At 34.3% G+C, this 20,377-nt stretch overlaps 1 protein-coding gene across 2 annotated transcripts in view; it reads left to right on the top strand.

Annotated features, from left to right (window-relative positions):
- The window catches only part of LOC131662996 (beta-arrestin-1), a 254,472-nt gene that overhangs the window by 151,744 nt on the left and 82,351 nt on the right, over positions 1-20,377 (top strand). Inside the window, exon 4 of one of the 2 annotated variants that reach the window (XM_058933045.1) lies at positions 11,063-11,200. The exons of the other annotated variant lie outside the window; for it this stretch is intronic. Coding sequence (XP_058789028.1) covers positions 11,063-11,200 — 138 coding nt within the window. The remainder of the gene's footprint in view (positions 1-11,062; positions 11,201-20,377) is intronic. 2 annotated transcript variants of the gene reach the window in all.

The raw sequence follows: 20,377 nt of genomic DNA, 5'->3' as shown, positions 1-20,377 counted from the left end.
ATAACTAATGCTACTGTTTTGTACAACATGTGCAACAAAAATAGTCGAAAAGGTGGTACAAAAGAATTTGCTCTCGAGATTAGTCGACAATATTTATCAAAGAAAAAGAAGTACCATCCACTAAAAACTTGTGAAACAAAGAAAAATTGTAATGAAGGAAAATGCGTAGTTAGAAGTAACAAGATTTGTGAGAACTGCAATTTATGTTCTGTGTCCAATGTTTCAATAAAACTCATTTGTCATAATGGCTGATGATAAAAAAATTACATAAAAAATTTTAAAAAATAAGAAAAAATTACAAAATTAAAAAAAAAACAAAAAAAAGACGAGATTCTCGGTAACGTCTACCTCCTCGTGGTGAGAATTGGGCAACATTTAGATAATATAAATAGATGAAGACGTTTTCATTTTTGGTAAACAAAATATTTGTTTAGCAAACTTTAACATTTTTTTTCTCGAAAAGTATACTCTTTAGGAACATTTTTCTAAGAGTAGAAATGTCTTAAAAACAAACAAAGAACGCTCTCAAATTTTCTCATAATTTTCCGACATAATTTTTGAATTTTCATGAAAATCTATAGTATTCGAGAAAAAAATTTATAAAGTTTTAGATAAAAAATTTTTACTTCGGCCGCCATTTTGTTTATACGAAAAATTTTCATATCCGGAGAACCATACTAACTTGTAGTTAAAACCTCGAGGCCGCGATCTATAAAGGTTTTAGGCATTAAAAAAAATGCTTAGGGAACGTAAAGTCGATTTAAAAAAAAATGAAATCAGAAAATCATATTTTTTTTATTTATTTTTGATTTTTGGACCGTAAAAGTTTTTCAGCGATAATTTTAACCAGCATCATTGGAAAGAGGACACTCGAAAACATAAGAAACAATGGTTCCTGAATTTTTTCCACGAAAATTCATGACATGAGAATAGTTCAAACTCAGGTCTCGAAAAGCCGCCCTGTGAGCGTTAATGGGTTAAATAAAAATAAGAATATAAGGATCATACTTTAATTAAAAACTTATAAAAATTTTAAAATATATTTTCATATTTTCAAAAATTCATTTATTTCAGATTAGTGTTTACCTTGGAATGAATTAATATTAAATCAGTAAAGAGAAAATGTAAAAGCAAATGCGTGATAAAAGTAAGCAATCGTTATAAAAATATAAATCAAACTTCATGTGTTTTCAGTATTAAGTATTAGTCAAATTCAATAAAATATTGTGGAATTGATGTTTGTTAGAATTTTTCTATAAGCGAAAGCACAATATAGTATACTGTTTTTGGATTTTTGAACGTTATCTTTATCAGTAATATTTCAACGTCTTGTATTTGATTAATGTCAGTAAAAATTATCTCATCGGAATTTTGTTATATTTTCTTATGTAATGCTACTGTAACTGTAAAATAATTTTAGTACACTTATAGTTCACCTGTTTAAGAGAAGTATTATTATCTTGTCTTTAAATAGAAATAAGTATATTTGTTATATTTTGCAATGATATTTCGATGCAAAATGATGTAAAATGATTGCAAACGATGGCAAAAAGAAAATGGAAATTGAACGATATATAAATAAAAAATTATTCATATTTTTTTAAAGTGATTTAAGGTATATCCAATTGAATTTTTATCCAATTCAAAACGCATACAAAAAAGTTACAAGAGGTTGAAGTTTACTAAATTAGACATTGTTCGATTTTTAACTTTTAACTTGCTGTAGTTTCATTATTTTTTAATCCCTGGAGATGAACTGGATCGCATTGTTTTTTGTTTTTTATAAACTTTCCAATGCTGTATTTCAAACATAAAAAATCATGAGAATTGACTACAATTCCGAACATACGCACAAAACGTAAAAATTACCCTGCAATCACTAGCTGCTAGACTTCTTATTAATAAGTAGATCTATATTCTTATATTAAATTATTAAAAAGCTATTGAAAAGGCCAAAAAATGATAATATTCTGGTTATTGTAGCTCAGAAACTGATGTTTTTAAAAGCAATTGAAATTGATTCTAAAAACGTTTAAAAAAGGTCAATTTGCGAACTTTTGAACAGCTTTATAGGCATAATTTGTTATCTAAAAGGTTGAAATTTCTGGCAGTTTCTTTTTCGTCATGTAAAATATGCGTATCAATTTTCAACAAAATCGGCTAATTACATGTGTACGGTTTTTTTGAAAAATAATAGAATATGTATGCGTGTGTATGTAATTTTCTATATACAATTTATTTACTTATAACAATCAATATAGAAGTCACACTTAGTTACCGATTAATTCTTCATTCTATTACTTTTCAATTTGATACTAGTTATTTTAGGAATGCTAAGACTCACATTGGTACAATATGTGATCCGCATGCGTTTCGCCAACCTGCACACTACTCGTAGTCCTCATATTGCTCGCTATTTTTGTCTTGTGCGTTCTCATTTGTACAACCCTTTATCTTATCGCTTCCTGGAGTACTCATTGATTTTGCCGTATGTGTGTACTAAACTCCATGATTATTGGGTAGTGTGGTGCGTGTGTGTGGTGCCTAAAACGATATTGAGGATGCATGGCACCTTGACACAGCTGATTGCCGACAGCTGTTTCTGCAAAGATGAGCTGGTTGTCTTGGGTATGGCAATCTGTTTTGTCTCTGTTGTACGGTTGCTTAGAGTGTGGCTGACATCGAATCGTAACACCGCTTCGTAGCATCGTTTTCTCCAATATGACTGGGCAAAAAAATGGATTTCTGATGTAGATTTTGCTTTTGTGAATATTATTCGATCGGTTATAGGACAAAAAAGGGCGCTGATGGTTTTTTTGAGAAATTGCAACAGGTGCAACACTCTGGGTCTTACACGGTGTAATATACAGCATTATAAATCAAATTATCTCATTTTGGTTTTTAATTAATTCAATTTGTACTCCTCCGGCCAATCTCAAATTCTCTTTTTCATTACAATTACTTGTCTTATTATATTTATTTCACTGTCTTATGTTGTTCTAAATGTTAATATTGATTTTGTAAGGCGCTTTAACTTTACTATAAATTTATATTATAAATTCAGCTACTAATTGAACATCAGAATTATCAATTTCTAAATTTTCTGTGATTGTAAAAGTTACATTATTCGATAAAAAACACATACTTTGGTTTTCATCGGGTTTTTTGAAGTTATTATTGTTTTCTTGATCAGTTCATCCTTGTCCTCTATTTTCGAACTAAATTTTCTTTTATTATTTTTTTCTTGACTTTTTTCGTTATTTTTTTCTTATCATTTCGTGTTTCAATTTTTATTTGAAATTTTTCCTTTTATCAATCTTGATTCATGTATATTTTAATTTTTATCTTTTATTCTATTCACAGATAGTTGAAAAAATGAGTATAAACTGACTTAAAAAATATTTTATTTTGTAACGAAAATCCTTTAAATCAAGCGCGTTCAGATAAATACGCAACTGCGAAAGTAATTAGTAAGCTGACACAAGATAGAGAAAGTGGCTAGTTGAAGAAAGAGTGAAATAGCGAGGAAAAAGAAGAGCGGCACGTAATAAAAAAACAGAGCAGTTAGTACAGCGAAAGCTCGCTAGCGACACGTAGGTACTTCTGGAAAGAAAGGTTTAGTCGATTAGTTTAGCGACTAGGTGACTTTCAAATTCACAATCGAGTTGCACGGGAGAAAGCGAGTACTCGTGTGGAATGGATGTAAGCAATCAATGAAGAAATCTAATATGAAGTAATGCTAACTGCTGGATAGGGCCTCTATAAAGAGTCTAACCACCCGACAGCGACTCGGTGACGCGAGATCTCACCGTCTTCACTTTCTGTCTCCAATAGTGACATTATTGGCTGCCTCGTCATCCAAAACGTATGTGTGATCTAAATAGTCGTAGTTATCAGTTCATGCATTTGCGTGCACCAATGTCTTTAATCCGCGACTAGCATACAGTGTTTGATTTGTTTCCTTATCTATCTATTTCTCTCTTTCTCACTTTCTCTCTCTTTTAGTCTTAATAACGTTAAGCAGACACTATTAATTTTTTACTTATCTTCTTCGCGTGATTAAACCTTTCGGCTGATGCGTCATAGTGTATCGTTGAAAAATTTAAATACTTCGACTTTTTATGATTTGAAGCCATTCTTGATATTTACTTGTTGACATCTTCCTCACTCACAGTAAAAACCTGTATTCGATTCATTAAATTTCTTGCATGAATTCGCGCTTTCACACGCGTTTTCAGCCACTCAAAGCGTATGCGTTTCAGCACCTACTACTCAAGTAACAGATCGAGGCGGTAATTAGTCTTACATTATAGGATAATTTTTAACCGTGTTAATTACTTTATTCAACCTATCTAACAATATATTAATATGATAATACGTTTTTTTTTTTATTTTTATATTATTGTATATATATGATGAAAATTAGAAAAGACCTTAGGCATTTTTTTAAGTAACTTTGTGATATATATATATATATATATATATATATATATATATATATATATATATATATATATATATATATATATATATATATATAATGAAACGTCCGCTTCAATTTTGTACAAATGATGGTTGATAGATAATATATAACACCTATTAGCGCCTCAACGCTATAACGGGGTTGTTACTAGCCCGCGTTATTTCGCGAGAGAACAGAAAATATTAAGTGCAGCTCATTGCGGGCATACAATAACCGCTCGAGACTATGCCCGGATACTTAGTTATGCCTTACGGCCCGCAGGAGCGTCGTGAGTCCAGCAGCTAATCTTCGTATTAATTCGTCGACGGGGAAACGTGGAAGGTTGTAGAGTTGGGCGTAAATAAGAGGAAGGTATACATAAGATAAAACGGCATTTATATAGTATAAGGGTTTACAAGGAATGCAGCGCAGCGATAAAGAGAGAGAGAGAGTAACAAGCTAGCGAGAGAGAAACAAGGCATACGAGAAGGTACTTACATAGGCCGAATGGACCATGGATGAGCCCTATTTGTCACTCAAATACAGTAGAACTGACAGCAAACTCGCACTCGCTTACTCCCACACACTCTCATACAGCACTCTCGATGCACCAATTGCAAATGGTAGTCTCTTCTTCAAGCTGCCACAAGGCCAAGTTGAAAGTCTAAAAAGTAGTCGTCAATCTTCAATGCGAAAGCCGGCTGGCGAGAACACATGTGTTTTCGGACGCGATCCACAAGCTAGTGTCGCGGAAGAGCTCCCCACTCTCTCTCCCTTTCTGTCGAACCTATATCGGTTCCTATCGCGCGACAGTCTCTACTCTCTCACATGAGCATACATTTCGTTTAAACTTGCACGAGTCTATCCTTCGTCTCGCTAGTTCGCGTTGCCTATTATGTATTCTCTCTCTCTCTTACCTTATACTCTATTGTCAGCTGCGGCTGATACTTCTAGACATTGTACATAAATTAATATTATGCCAAATAAAGAATATAAATATATATATAAGCATATAGGTACATAAATAAGTGTAGTCGTTTGAGAAAGAGAGACATAACGAGTGGTTTATCACACGTTATAACGCTTTCCATTGTCCAATTTAAACGTGTTACTTTATACAAATTTTAATTGAAAAAAATTCTAGAACCATTTTTCTTTATATTTTCAAGGGTGCTTTTTAGAATGAAAATTGTTGCAGGTTCAAAAAATGGATTTTAGTACTAGAAAATTTGAAAATAACAAAAATACTTTATTTTTTTTATGAAAAATAGAATTTTTGAACACTTTTTCTTTGTTTTTTAATTTTTGTAAGTACGTAAAACTAGTAAAAAAGATGTCCATGATACGTCAATTAAATATTACTGACATGATATTATTTTTCAAAATTTTTGTTTATACAAAATGGCGTCCGAAAAGAGAAATTTTCTTTTTTAAATTATTAATTTTTTTCTTCTAAAGTATGGACTTTGGTAAAAACTTTATAAGATTAAAAATATTTTCGAATCAGTCAAAGAATACCGTAAAATTTTTTTAGATCACAAAAATTAAACTTTTAATTTTTCAGAAAAACGAGAAATTTTGAATTTTCTCAAAGGCATTAAAAAAATCTAAAAATCTAAGCGTATTCTTCGATTGGTTCTGAGAAATTTTTGTTCTTATGAATTTTTACCGAAGTCAATAGTTTTTAAGAAAGCCCAGGTTTCACCGCGGGGTGATACAAGTAGTATAAAAAACTTTTTTCTTTTATATATAACTCAATAAATTTATTTAATAATATACATGTTAATATTTCACAAATAATTTTACGACTTTATGTAACTTTTCTGCATTTTATAATAAAAATAATTCAGAAAAATTACATGAAGTCGTAAAAATTTTTGTGAAATATTACGAGGGGGGTCAATAAGTCTTTACAAAATCCAAGAGATGGTGCTCGTCATGCTTAAATTATGTTTTTGGCAAGCAATACTACTAAATAGATATCGTACAAAGTTTCAACTCGATTCATTAAGTCGTTTTTTTGTGAGCGTTGGTTGAACAAAAAGTTATTGGTTTATTTGAAAAATGGAAAAAAACTGAGTTTCGAACGGTGATAAAACATTTTCATTTGAAAAGCCTTACACCAAAAGAAATCACAGTTGAGTTGAACGCCGTCATGGCAAGTTTGCCCCTGTGTTTAGAACTGTTTATAACTGGGTAAATGAATTTAAACATGGCCGTACAACAACAAAAGTGAACCTCGTTCAGGACGCCCCGTAGAAGTGAGTCGCCCGAAATGGTCAACAAAATCCACGATATGGTGTTGAGTGATAGAGGATTAAAATTGCGAGAATTAGTTGAGGCCACAGGGGTTTCAAGGGTACAATCATTTCAATTTTGCATGAAAAAAATATCAGTAAGATGGGTGCCGCGTTTGCTCACTGTTGAAAACAAACGAACACGCGTGGTCACCTCTGAGGCTCTTTTGGCACGCATACGTCGTAATCCGGAAGACTTTTAACGTCTACTCGTAACTGCAAACGAAACATGGGTACACCACTACACTCCTGAAACCAAAGAACAGTTCAAACAATGGATTACCGCAGGAAAACCAGCCCCACAGAAGGCAAAGACAGTAAAGTCAGCTGGCAAGATTATGGCCACGGTTTTCTGGGATGCGTATGGAATCATCTACATCGACTACTTGGAAAAGGGCCAGACAATCACTGGACAATATTATGCGTCATTATTAGGTCAGCTGAAAGAAAAAATCAGAGGAAAACGTCCTCACTTGAACAAAAAAAATGCCTTTTTCTTCAAGACAATACTCGAGTTACACGTGTGCAGTTTCGATGGCAAAAATTAACGATTTAAAGTTCGAATTAATTGACCATCCACCATATTCACTTGATTTGGCTCCTAGTGACTGTTTCTTATTTCCTAACTTCAAAAAGTGGCTTGCCGGACAACGGTTCACGTCGAATGAAGAAGTCATCGCCGAAGCAAATGCCTATTTTGAGGGTTTTCAAAATCATATTTTTCTGATGGTTTAAAAAAACTGGAAGGCCATCAGGAAGGAATCAGTCAAAGAATATGCTAGAATTTTTTCAAAATTTTTTGGCGACATTCTGAAAATTCGAATTTTTATTTTATTTTCCAATATTAAAATTCATTTTTTGGACATGCAGCCATTTCTATTCAAGAAAACATCCGTGAATACATAAGGAACAATAATTCTGGAAGTTTTCTCAATTGAATTGTGCATACCGTAACACGTTGAAATCAAACAACGAAAAGTGTCCATTCAGGCGCTAATGGATTAATGCAGATTCTGAGCTAAGTCTTACTTTTTAACAGTAACATGGAAAGTATTCGGTAGTATTCAGTAACTTCATATTTTAAAGGATGACGTAGTAAAAAAATTATTATAAATGAATAATTTGTAATTTACATAAAATATCTCGGTGATTTCGCATTTCTTACATTATAACCTAACTAGTATAACCTTCGATATTTAAAAAAATTTAATATTAAGCGAGAATAATGCAGTCTACAAAGTACAAGGACGTAAAATATCACAAGGTCGAAGGTTTACCCGCTATAATATTTTGTAATAATTGATTATTGTTCAATATTCACTTTTAATCAATAAGAAAAGTCATCCGGCCTAAACAATAATTCGAAGAATAGCGGGAAATTGTAGATGCAGGTTTTTATACAGACTTATCAAGGATAATGATTTTTACAAATAGATAAGTCAAATTGCCTTTTATTCTATTAATCAGTTTTTGAAAAAAAACAATTATACATATTCACTTTTTTCAAAAACCATTAGAAAAAAGACCTCATAACAATTCCTCTAAATTTATTTCTGCAGGTTTCTGCTATTTATTTTTTAGGTTATTTGCTATAATTTATAAATCATCCTTTTTCTAAGACAGATCTCGATATAAAGCTGTTTTCTGTTTGAAGTATCTATGTATCTACCTGAAACGCAAAGTTTAGTGGAGAATCTGCACTAATGTCCACGTGAAAATAAAAACGTAGGACCCGTACTAATTACTTAGAAAATTTTTCTTTAAGTAAAATTCATTTGACTTTAATAAAAAGTCGATTTGATAGACAGGTTGCAAATTTGATAAAAGAGCTGTTATAAAATTAAAGCACAAAGTGTCGTCCACTTGACCATTTTTTTTCAGTGGAAGTATTTCATAGCTATCTTACGAGAAGATATATATATTTCTTTTTTCATTAAAATCTTCTTAAATGACTTTATAAATATGTTTACTGCAAATGCTTAATTTTACATATAGTTAATTATGCATTGTTAAATAATCTAACAATAATTAAAATTTTTATTTAAGATTTACGTACTACAGCTATTCGTCCTGTAAATAAAAATTAAACTATATAAAATCCAGACTTTCAATAATTCTTATTTATATACGTATTGTTCTATATCAGAGAAGTAAAAACTATATCAGGGCATAAGAAAAGCTAAAACAGTAACAAATATTGAAAAAATGTTGTTGATCAATAAAAGAAAAGCATGCCTGTAAATACATTTACTCCTTATTTTTCAACAGCATTCCGTTGTTTTACTACATATATCTAGACGATATAATTATTATAAACGATATAAGTATACCGAGAGGGGAAATAAACATAGTTTTGCAGACATTCATTTCTTATCATCCTAGATTGCATTTTACTTTTGAGATTGAAATAAATAATAGAATCCTTTTTTTGGATTTAGCTGATTAAAAATAATAGTCAATTTGAATTTAATTGGTTTCGAAAAACAACTGAAATTGATAGATTTTCGAAGTTTCATTCAGATAGTGCAAAACAAAAAAATATTTCATTATTTTTAACCTAGTTAATAGGGTGGTTTTATTTCCGATAAGAAACATTACACTAATAATCTACGATTGGTCAAAAATATTATGAAATACAATAATTACACAATTGGTCTTATAAATAAATATATAAAAAAAGGCATGTTCAAATACAAAAAAAGAATGTCAGTTCAAAGAATTAGAATCAGGTAAAACAACCTTTCACAGCTATTTCTCATTATAATAGCATCTTCTAAATCCACGACCATCTTAAAGAACCATAGTATTTTAACGATTCCATTATTGAAAAAACCACTACCAAAAATAATACTTCTAGGTAAACATAAAACGAAGCAATTATAAAGAATTAGTATTGTTTATAAATTCCAATGTAAACAATGTCCATTGAATTCTATTGGTGAATGCAAAAGATCTTTAGGGACGAGATTGAACGAACATAAGAAGAGCATTAGTAGTGAAACTGTTGTCACGGCACACAAGAATAACTTTTCACATGATATTGATTGGAGTAACACCGAAATATTTGATTAAGAATGTAATTACAAAATTTCCGAAATGATATACATTAGAATAATAGCCTGAACAAAAAAAAGATATACAATTTATAAATTAGATATATGAACCACTGTTGAATTTTCTTAAAAGAGATTAGAGTTAATTACTTACTCCAATTCCGTAATAAGTGTAGCAGGATATCGACATTGTATAGTGTTGCCGGGTATAATTTCTCAATTTAGTTTTAATTGGTAATGAAAGACATTTTCTAGCCCAGATGTAGTACAATACTAACAAAGACCTCAGGTGTACCTCACCGATTTTCTTCATTTTGTTAATATGTTATAGTACACCGAAAAATATTTGATCCCCGTGTTTTTTCGTTGGTGCTGATTCGACGACTTAAGGGGTGAAAACTACGTCTAAATTTCACCCCAAAAACTTAGAAAACAAGGGAATACAACCTTTATTTGTGAAAATAATACACAAATATTTGTTTTTGAATAACAAATAATATTTACTTTGCTTTATCGAGTAATTCGAAATAGTTTCCGAGAAATTTAGAAAAAACCGTTTTGGGAATGAACTTTAATGATAGTTTTCATTCTCTAAATCGCCAAATTAGCTCGAACGAAAAGATACGGGTCAGATATTTTTCAATGTACTACAACATATCAAACAATGAAGAAAATCGGTGAGATATACTACTGGGATAGCTTCCTTGTAAATGACTGGGAAAAAGTTAACATTTATTTGATTGATTGTTGTATAATAATTTGTTTCAAATTGAACAATATGCTTTGTTTGTTTTTAGTTCAATAAAGCATGATAAAGTCAGCGAAATTTCTGACAAAACGTTGCTGAAAAATATAGAGTGAAATTATTTACTCGCCTGTTTCTCCGTCATTGATCAACATATTTTTAATCTATTAAAAATTGAGGGAAACATATATCTCAAATAAAGATTTTATTAATGTACAGTGAATAAAGTATAGTAAACGGAAATATAACAAATTTTTTCTAAGAAAAAGTCTATGCAACTTATGTAAGTTAATTCTCCGAATTATTTTGGTATGAAATTGGTATAATAAATCTGTTTTATTAAAGAAAGCTGTCTACCTTTCTTTTTCAAAACAAACATTTATAAATCATGTCTCTAAGTAGTTACAATAGAAATCAGCTAATGATTTTAACGATGGAAAGTTTGAAGAATAAGCTGAAAGATTTAATCAAATCAAATAAAAGTAAAGCTTATATAAACTGGCAGTATAGGGGTAGCGCCAGGATTTACGCTAAGTAAAGTATTTTCTCTCAAACCTACGCTTGCTGACAACAAGGACAAGCGCGGACTTGCTCTAGACGGACAGCTCAAGCACGAGGACACCAACCTCGCCTCGAGCACCATGTGAGTTCTTATATATATATATATATATATATTTATTTTATTTTTATGTTCTTACACATAGCTATGCTTTGTATCTTTCTTTATTCTTTAATTTAATTTGTTTTAATAATTAATGAAATTCAATGCCAACTGATCATATTATCCTTTTTTTCATTCTGAAATACTAAATAGTGGATCAAAAGTGAAATGCGATAGATTTAAAGCAGATGATTTCATACATACAATCATGTCAAATCATAATAAAATCTGCACTAAATAGTATTGTAAGTACATCTGGCTAAGATAATATACGTATGCATGTGTATTGATAGGGGTGGGTGTTCGATCAAACCGGGTATTATGACGAGCAAAGTTTTCACTCTGACTTTGCTCATCGTCACCAACAAAGATGAGAAAGGATTAGCCTTGGATGGTTAATTGAAACACGAGGATATTTTGCATCTAGCATCCTTTAAAATTATATAACTCTCTTTTCATTTTGTTATTTAGAACGGTATTATCATTTTAATTAATTATTTTTTCCCCACACTGTAAAATAGTGTCTGTACGCCCTTCTAATAGAACACAAAACCACATGAACAGTCTGAGAGTTAAGTATCTCGCACATGCGCGATGAGCCTTTTCCGCTCTCACCTATCGGCTCAGACGGTAAAACAGAGCATCACATGTACACGAGACACTTAATTTTTAGATAGTCAATGTGGTTCTGTTTCGCTTACTCAGGACGCAAGTATCATCCTTTTACGGCGGTGTGCGAAAAACGAGTATACGCAATACAGGAATGCAAGCATGCAAACAGACCATATAGGAAATACTGACTGAACAAAGCGAACATCATACGGTGCGTAATAAGCCTAGTTTACTTCCTAATGTACTATTTACATATATTATTCATCTCGGGCTTATTTTTACTTAATGTGATTAAATTAAATATTCTTTAGTTATTAAAAAAAGTAAAGTACACTATTGCATATAATTAAATAAAGCTTAAATTTGATATATCGTGGACGCGTACTATTTTTTACATGAGTTTTTTTTACTTGTCGTTTTTAATTATTATTTATTTTTTAATATTGCTGATCAATCTTCAGAAATTTGGTTTGTATTATTGCTACGATATTATTCTTCCTCATTTCTCGTTATAATGCGACGAAAAAGTTTTTTCTAACTGCTGTCCAAGAAAAACCATCTCACAACACCTAGCTTATCTATTTTGAATATATTATCTTAGTCAGTACATTGGTCAGTTTTAATCCTTGTGGTTTATTTTCCATCCCATATTCAACCTTACAAGTTGGTATTATTTTATTAAATTTATTTTAACTGGTGTAACGGGGTTTCTTACCGTTTAATTATTTTTATTCGCGCGAATTTATTGAAGGGCGAATGTAATCATCTATGCTCAATACATAATCCGGAGAGCATGGGGAAACAGGTGTCAGTCAACCAAGAGGTCTACTAATCTACGAAAATGAGTGGAAGCAATATGGAATAAGCGAGTCGAAAGCACTTGTTAATAACACGAACAGAACCTTTTATTGTCTATCAAATGTTACATTGGATCGGCCCGCGTGTTTATGTTGACATCGGCGCTCGCTCATCGACAACACGCAGTGTCGAGACGCTCGCTGTTCTTTGTTAACAGAACTATTACATGCACGCTTCGAACACGAGAAATTAATTGTTATGCATGCGGTCACGATCGCGAGATTAAGCTGGCCAGCTTACCTTTGTTTTGCGGACGCTCGAAGATGACACCAATAAGTCGCACTCGGGAAAGGGCTATTGTTTTTGTGTCGCGGGTTGCGAACTTATAAACACGCGGCTTCGCCCTCGATGGCGAAACCTCACGCACGCACTCGCGTTATCACAGCGCACGGTGTTTTTGTCTGCTGGCTCAAGCCTTTGCCCTCAGGAGCTACACGGCACCTCGGCTGCAACGGTCTCTGGACTTCTCCTCCGGATGATTTGCGAACGGAATTCGGCTCCGGTAACTCGGGTAGCGACAGCTGATTTCGTAACTCGGGCGAACTCGTTGATGGACAATGCTTCACAGGTTCAATATCAAGCGCGCGCGTTCCGTCTGCTCGCGTGCCGAATTCCTTCGTTACGTTCCTAATCTCCCCAGTAGGTGCTGCCCCCGCGAGCAGCAATTAGGTTACATTATTAGCGCTAATTCGACGTTTACCGTCACACTGCTTATAGCATTACATGTTTGCTCTAAATATATAGTTATACCATTTATGTAACATTGATATTTTTTATCTACATTAAGATCTCGACGAGTAAAGATTGTTAAAATAAATTTAATTGATGTAGTACAATAAATCTATTCAAAACTGATGCAGATAGAATTAATTATTTGCATTACGTGAGTTTATCAAAAGCAGTATGATACCTAGATGGAGCTTAATTGTAATTCTTTTGGTATTAATTGATCAATAACTTAATTTCTCAATAAGCTATAAACAGTCGCTTTTTTGAGCTGTATAATAAGTACTAATCGACAAAATTGGAAAAGGATGAAATAATTGTTTTCATTATCAAAAATAGACAAATCTTTTCAAATAAAAGTATCTAGAATTTTCAGTAAAAATATAACGTATACTGAATATATTAAAAAATTATTATTTGGCTACATATATTCAAAATTTCAACTTTTTATGCATTTCCAAATATAAAAAAGCTTCTCCGCATTATGCTATAATTGTTCTGATCGCTGAAAAGTAGAGACCAAAATAATAATACTACAAATATTATTATGTTTGATATCAATCTACTAATAAAAGTAAAATGATATATGGTCTATAAATTTTTATCTTTAGATAGACTAGCTAATATCCACATATAGTGAAAATAAATCTGGATAATAATTTTATTTATAAATTAAATTAATATACATGTTTTTGGTTGTTCAAGACTTGTTCTATCCTTGATAACGTAGATAACAATATCTCATTTACGTTTCCATTTTTAAAAACAAACATAAATCTAAATACTATGATCATGCCATCCGTAACAAAAACTAAACATTTAATAAAAGGTAACTAAAATATATTTTTATACTGCCACGCAAAGGTAGCGTCATTCGCGCGATTAACATTGATATTTACTATCACAAAGTGATAGGAAATAACACAAAGAGCATTCAAATAATCCATCAAATCATTTTGAAAGAACAGTTAAAAAAAACTAATGAATATATGGTTGAAATAAGATGGATGATGCATGGACTTGCTTTTTTATCTATTACGATACAAATCAGATATTGATAATGACAATTTAGCTGATTTCATTTAGTTAGAACTTACAAAAGAGATTTTTTTTTATACCCGGATTGAAATTACGTTTTTTGTATAGTAATTTATATGTAGAAAGTCTAAGATTTCTACATTTAATATATCATCCAGAGGCCTGCAATGGCTCGGTCGGTATGGTCGCACCCAGTAGGCCCGGGTTCAATTCCCAGTCCCTGCTGATTGATACAAGCACCACTGAAAAAAGTTTCATGTGCTTTGTTCTCAAACACATTGCAAGCATCCGTCGCTGATTAGTACTGATGGAGCATAAATAGAGCGACGTTAAATAAAAAAAAAAATATATCATCCACGCGCTCTCTATGATAATGGGAGCCAAATTGTCTATCACCTGGTTCACGATAATTATTATTATTATTCATGGTTACGCATGCTTGCACCATGCTAAGTTGTGCGAAACGTACACACGAGTTTCTTCGTTTATTATAGCTATTCTAACTATTATAATTTCAGATCACTTCAGTGATTGGAATTTGTGGTGTTCTTAGGTTTGATAAATTGACGAATGGTAAAATGAGTAATGTAGAAGATTCTGTTAACAAAAATATTTTGATTCAATCATTCAAAACAAAAATAATCTCTTTCAACAGTGTATTATTGGTGATTTATTCTATACAAAAGTTAATGAATATATCGTAATGATATTACAAGAATATGTTATAAGAACCAAGTTCGAATTCTAAAATAGATTTGTAAATTAAATTCACGGGAGTAGTAAGAATTTGACCATGTAATATACGATTGAAAACTATAAGAATAGTAATTGTTAAATGGTTTAGTGATAAAAATCAACGCGTTCTTACAATCTCTACTGAAACCTTTGCAAATTCACTATTTAAATTCAAAACCGCGAAGATAAGACATCTCCATGACTACGTGATATAAAGAAAGCAAATTGCATTAACAACTAGTAGTGTTGTTCATCGAGCATCGAACAGAGTCTAAGTCGAGACGGTTCGTCGGGTCGATGCGCTCTTTGAAAGTCTGCTAAGTATTATCGCATTTATCTAGGAAAGGCCAGACAATGCCGCAACATAAACTTGATCGATTTGTTTGGCTATATATTTGGGAGTGGAGATAGCTTAAGGCTGTTTTGTTCTCTGTCTTAAGAGTTGAGTATTTAGGTAATCATGCAGGAAAGGATAGTAGCAAGGTTAACCATTGAATAATGAAACGAATCTCTGAAATAACTGAGACTTTATTTCATCTGTTACAGTACTTCGCTGCAGGGCAAGATTAGATCAGAATCCCTTTTGCCGTAGCAAAGAGCAATCTTATACTCATGGTAAAGGCTCCCATTTTTCACACTGGGTTGCCCCTACAATGATATTTTCGCAAATTTTCATAAACTTTGAACAAGCTTTAACGTGAAATCGTGTACGCGAAGTGAAAAGTTTGTGATATAAAAAATTAACTACCGACTATAAATCTTGGGTATAGTTGTATAAACAATAAAGATGTGATATGATTTCATGATAATGAAGATTTTTGTAGCGTCATCGGATTCTCATTACTGAAACGGATAAAAAATCTACTTAGCCTTTACTAAGCGGCGCCCTTGTATTATGATTAAAATTTGTCCACCTCTATCGTGTCTACTTTTTTTCTCCGTGTATGACAGAGATTCGCATACTTATAAATAAGAATGATTTCGCCTTTCCTGTCGATTTTCGATATATCGATATTATATCACATAGCTTTCAGGTTTACTTCCCAAACTACGTTGACTATAGTATTGATCCGGGTATAAAGAAAATTCTCTTTTGTAAGTTATAACTAAACATATGACTGAAATAATCTGAAATATCACTAAATTATAATTTAGTAATATTGTTATTAAATCACCAACCAAATCTAACTAATCACAAGTAAAATTAAAAGATTGCTGTAAAGAAGATTAGCTTCTTCACAATTTTTATTTACTTTTATTCATTTATGAATTATTTTGCATTTTTATTATTTCTTTGTAACATACTTCGATATTTATTAATTTTTTTATTCATGATTAAGTGACTTAATTTCTTGATTGAAATAGCTATTTAGACCGCAATCGAGTCTAAAGAATCAATTAATAATAAATTCGACAAAAAGTGAAATTTGTTACAAATAACAGAATATTAAATAGTTCCTCAAAAAAAGAGTGGTGAGTACGGTAGATGAGACCACTATACGTATTTTTGAGGTCGCTGAATCCAAATCCGGGAACGGTTTAACTCCATCAAGTCAGGTGTAAGTTTATTTCAAGATCAATTCCTGGACAAAGTCAAGTGGATTCCAAATAATATTATTATATATGCTTAAGATCGTTGAATCGAAATCCGTTGTCCGTTTGATCCGACAAGATTAAATTCAAGATTATTTCAAGTCAAATGTATTTGTTCTACCAAAAATGAATTTTTGATTGCAGATTCTGAATCAACGGACAATTTTATGTTCAGATATATATTTTAGTTTTTTTTTATTATGACCCCCAAGCTTATTTGATACGTGCAAAGGGCTAGAAAGTCTTAGTTATATCGTATACACGAGACACTTTTTTAGCTCCGAGCGGCCTCGATCGCGGATGGCCAATGCTACCTCTCAACCGGCTCCCCGTCTGAGCGGACGATATGTATACTTACTCGTATATACTAATCATCACGATAACGTGATATTTAAATTTATAACTAGAAAATAAATAAAATGGCTATGATGAATTATTTAACAAATTATATCAGAAATATGGCTAATATACTAAAGTAAATTTATGGTTAATGTACGTAAGGTGCATTCCGTATCGATTCAACAACAAAAAAATGATATCTTTAAATTATCTAGAATTTTTTTGCGGTATTTTATGTCGAATTTCATTAAACACGTATTTTTTCTTTTTCTTAAAAATCGTTTTTGTAACCCTGTAGAGCCATATGAAATTATTCGTCGAAATACCGATATTACAAGAATACAAATTGATATTTTTTTTCGAATAGCCGTAATCTCGGCCCAAATCATCCTATGACAAAATTTTTTTTTCATAATTTGCGGCATTTACTCAGCTTTTACCTCATTTTCTCTGATTTTTGATTGCTTTGGAAAAAACCGAGAAAAATTGAAAAATCTGAAAAATAATTTTTTTTCATAATAAATATTCTCAAAAAGACCATCTTCGATTCGCACGAATTTTTGATATGTTATTTGGGGTCACATAAGCTATCCTTCTATTGAACCACAATATGCCGTCTTGCTTTATTCCTGGTGTGTGTGTGTGTGTGTGTGTGTTTTTTTTTTTTTTTTTTTTTTTTTTTTTTTATTAAAGAGAGTTGGAGAATGCTTTATGCACGTAACGGCCTTCCGGCTCGTCCTGTGTGGGAATCCCTAAGCATGGTATACCCACTAAACTCCCATCTCTCTATGTCCTGCCTGTATCCCCCGCGGGAACCGCCGCTAGGCATTACTTCGCGGGGGGGCTTCTGCTATATTAGCCTTGTCTTCTTCATTACCTTTCGGCTGTGTCGTTTTCTTCGATCTTCATCGTCTTCGGCTATGTTAGCCTCGTCTTCTTCTTACGGCATCGATTTACACGTCTTCTTCCAACGGCATCGTCCGGTCGTCTTCTTCTATCGGCATCGTCCGGTCATCCTCTGGACAGACTCCACCTCGACACCTACGTTCCTCTGCATCGGGTGAGGGAGTCTGGGCTCAACCCAATGTCCTTTACTCTCCCGCAAAAGCAGGGGAGCCCTTAGGATAGGCTGGCGCCTTGTTATCCTATGGACATAGGTGACCCCAGATCCTACGTTCCTCTGCATCGGATGGGGTGACCGCGCTCTACCAACTACTCTGTGGTAGTTTAGGAGCGCTTTTTAGTCCCATAGTCTGGCACCTCGCTCTATCTATGCATGATAGACCTGTCGCGTCTTCTCTCTTCCTCCTTTCTTACTTCGGTCAGCCGGTTTACCACTGACGTGGCAAAGGTCACTACCGTTTCCCATCCCTCTGGCGAGCCGAGCAGGCAAGCTCCGAGCCCTTCGGGACTCATTGGATCATTCCACTCCGTGCGGAAATGCATCCGTTCTTCAGCGAAGCGGGGACACACAAATAGGACATGTTCTACGTCCTCGTCAGTGCCTGGACAGGCTGGGCATTCGGCACTCGCATAGACACCGATGCGTTGGAGATAACTGCGGAAGCAGCCATGACCGGTGAGCACCTGTGTCAGTTGGAAGTGAGGTGTCCATGGCGCCTGCCTGTCCATTTGTCAATGTTCGGGATGATGCGATGAGTCCAGCGACCTTTCACTGCGTTGTCCCATTTTCTCTGCCATTCTCGCATTAAATTTTGCGTCCACCGTTTGCTGTGGACATGTCTATCAGCATTGTTCTCTTCGTTACGACCTTCTTCACGGTATATTTCTGCTCTGTCGCATGCTAGTAAGTCGATAGGCGCTATTCCAGCGATTACCGAGACTGCAATGTCCGATACAGTTCGGTATGCACGGGCAACTCGTAGCGCTGCTGCTCTGCAGGCTCTTCGACACGTCCCTCCGTAGCTTGCATTATTTCTTAGCGCATCTGCCCATATAGGAGCTCCGTAGAGAATTACCGAGCTTACGACCGACGATAGGAGGGTTCTGCGTGGTTGCTTTGGCCCCCCGACGTTTGGCATGATACCTGCCAACGCCCTAGCAACGTTAGTGGCTTTGACACCTGTTTTCGAGAGGTGTTCCTTAAACGATAGCCGCGCATCTAGTATAACTCCCAGGTACCTCACCGTGTCAGTCGACTGTACTCGCTTATTTTCCACCGTGAATGTGGCATACTTCCGAGCTTTCGTGCGGGAGATGAGCACCGCTTCCGTCTTTTCCGCAGCGAGACTGAGCCCATGCTCTTTTAGCCATCGGGCCACCACCTCGATGGAGGCGTTTCCTATATATTCTATTTCCTCAATCCTCTTTGCCGTGACCACTAGTGCTACATCATCGGCAAAAGCTATTATCTCTGTTCCCCTTGGGAACTGCTGTCTTATTAGACCGTCATATAGGACGTTCCATAGCAAGGGGCCAAGCACCGATCCCTGCGGCACTCCTCCCGTGATGTTGTATGAGTGTGTGCCATCGTCGGTGTTATAGTGCAGGATTCGGTTGCTTAAGTAGCTCGATAGGGCTCTACGCAAATACAGGGGCACCCTCAGTCCTTCCATGGCTGTCATAATGATGTCCCATTTTGCCGAGTTGAACGCATTTCGGATGTCTAATGCGATCACAGCGCACATGCGTCTTGCGCTCCGCTAATGGCATCTTTGGCCAGGTCCACAACTCGACCAATAGCGCCTAAGGTTGAACGGCCTTTTCTGAAGCCGAACTGGTTTCCAGACAGGTCCCCCGCTTCGGCTATAACTGCCTCCAATCTGTCATGGATTACTCTTTCCAGCAGTTTTCCTATAATGTCCAACATGCACAGTGGTCTGTAGGACGAAGGCTGCTCGGGAGGCTTATTTCCCTTGGATAGCAGGACCAGTCTTTGCAGCTTCCACGAGTTTGGGAAATGTCCTTCTCGCAGGCACGCACTAAATGTATCGCGAATTATTTCCGGGGCATTCAGTGCTGCCGTCTTGATCGCAATTCCCGGTATCCCATCCGGCCCTGGCGCTTTCCGGGTTCGAATTTTCTTCGCGGCTACTATCAGTTCTGCTTGGGTTACTTCTGTAAACTCGGTTTCATCGTCTCTTTCCATTAGGCCTGTTTGTTCTGGTCTCTCCCGATGTTTTGGGAACAGATGTCGCACTACTCTGTCGAGGAATAATGGGCAAGATGGTGGTGCGCCACTCCTGGGCTTGATCTTGCGCATGACCGTTTTATACGGCCGGCCCCAAGGGTCCTTAT

Source organism: Phymastichus coffea, unplaced genomic scaffold (assembly GCF_024137745.1).
Source record: "Phymastichus coffea isolate CEN01 unplaced genomic scaffold, Cenicafe_Pcof_1.1 PCOF00029, whole genome shotgun sequence".
In the NCBI taxonomy this organism is placed as follows: Eukaryota; Metazoa; Arthropoda; class Insecta; order Hymenoptera; family Eulophidae; genus Phymastichus; species Phymastichus coffea.
This window is presented reverse-complemented; position numbering and strand designations above follow the sequence as displayed.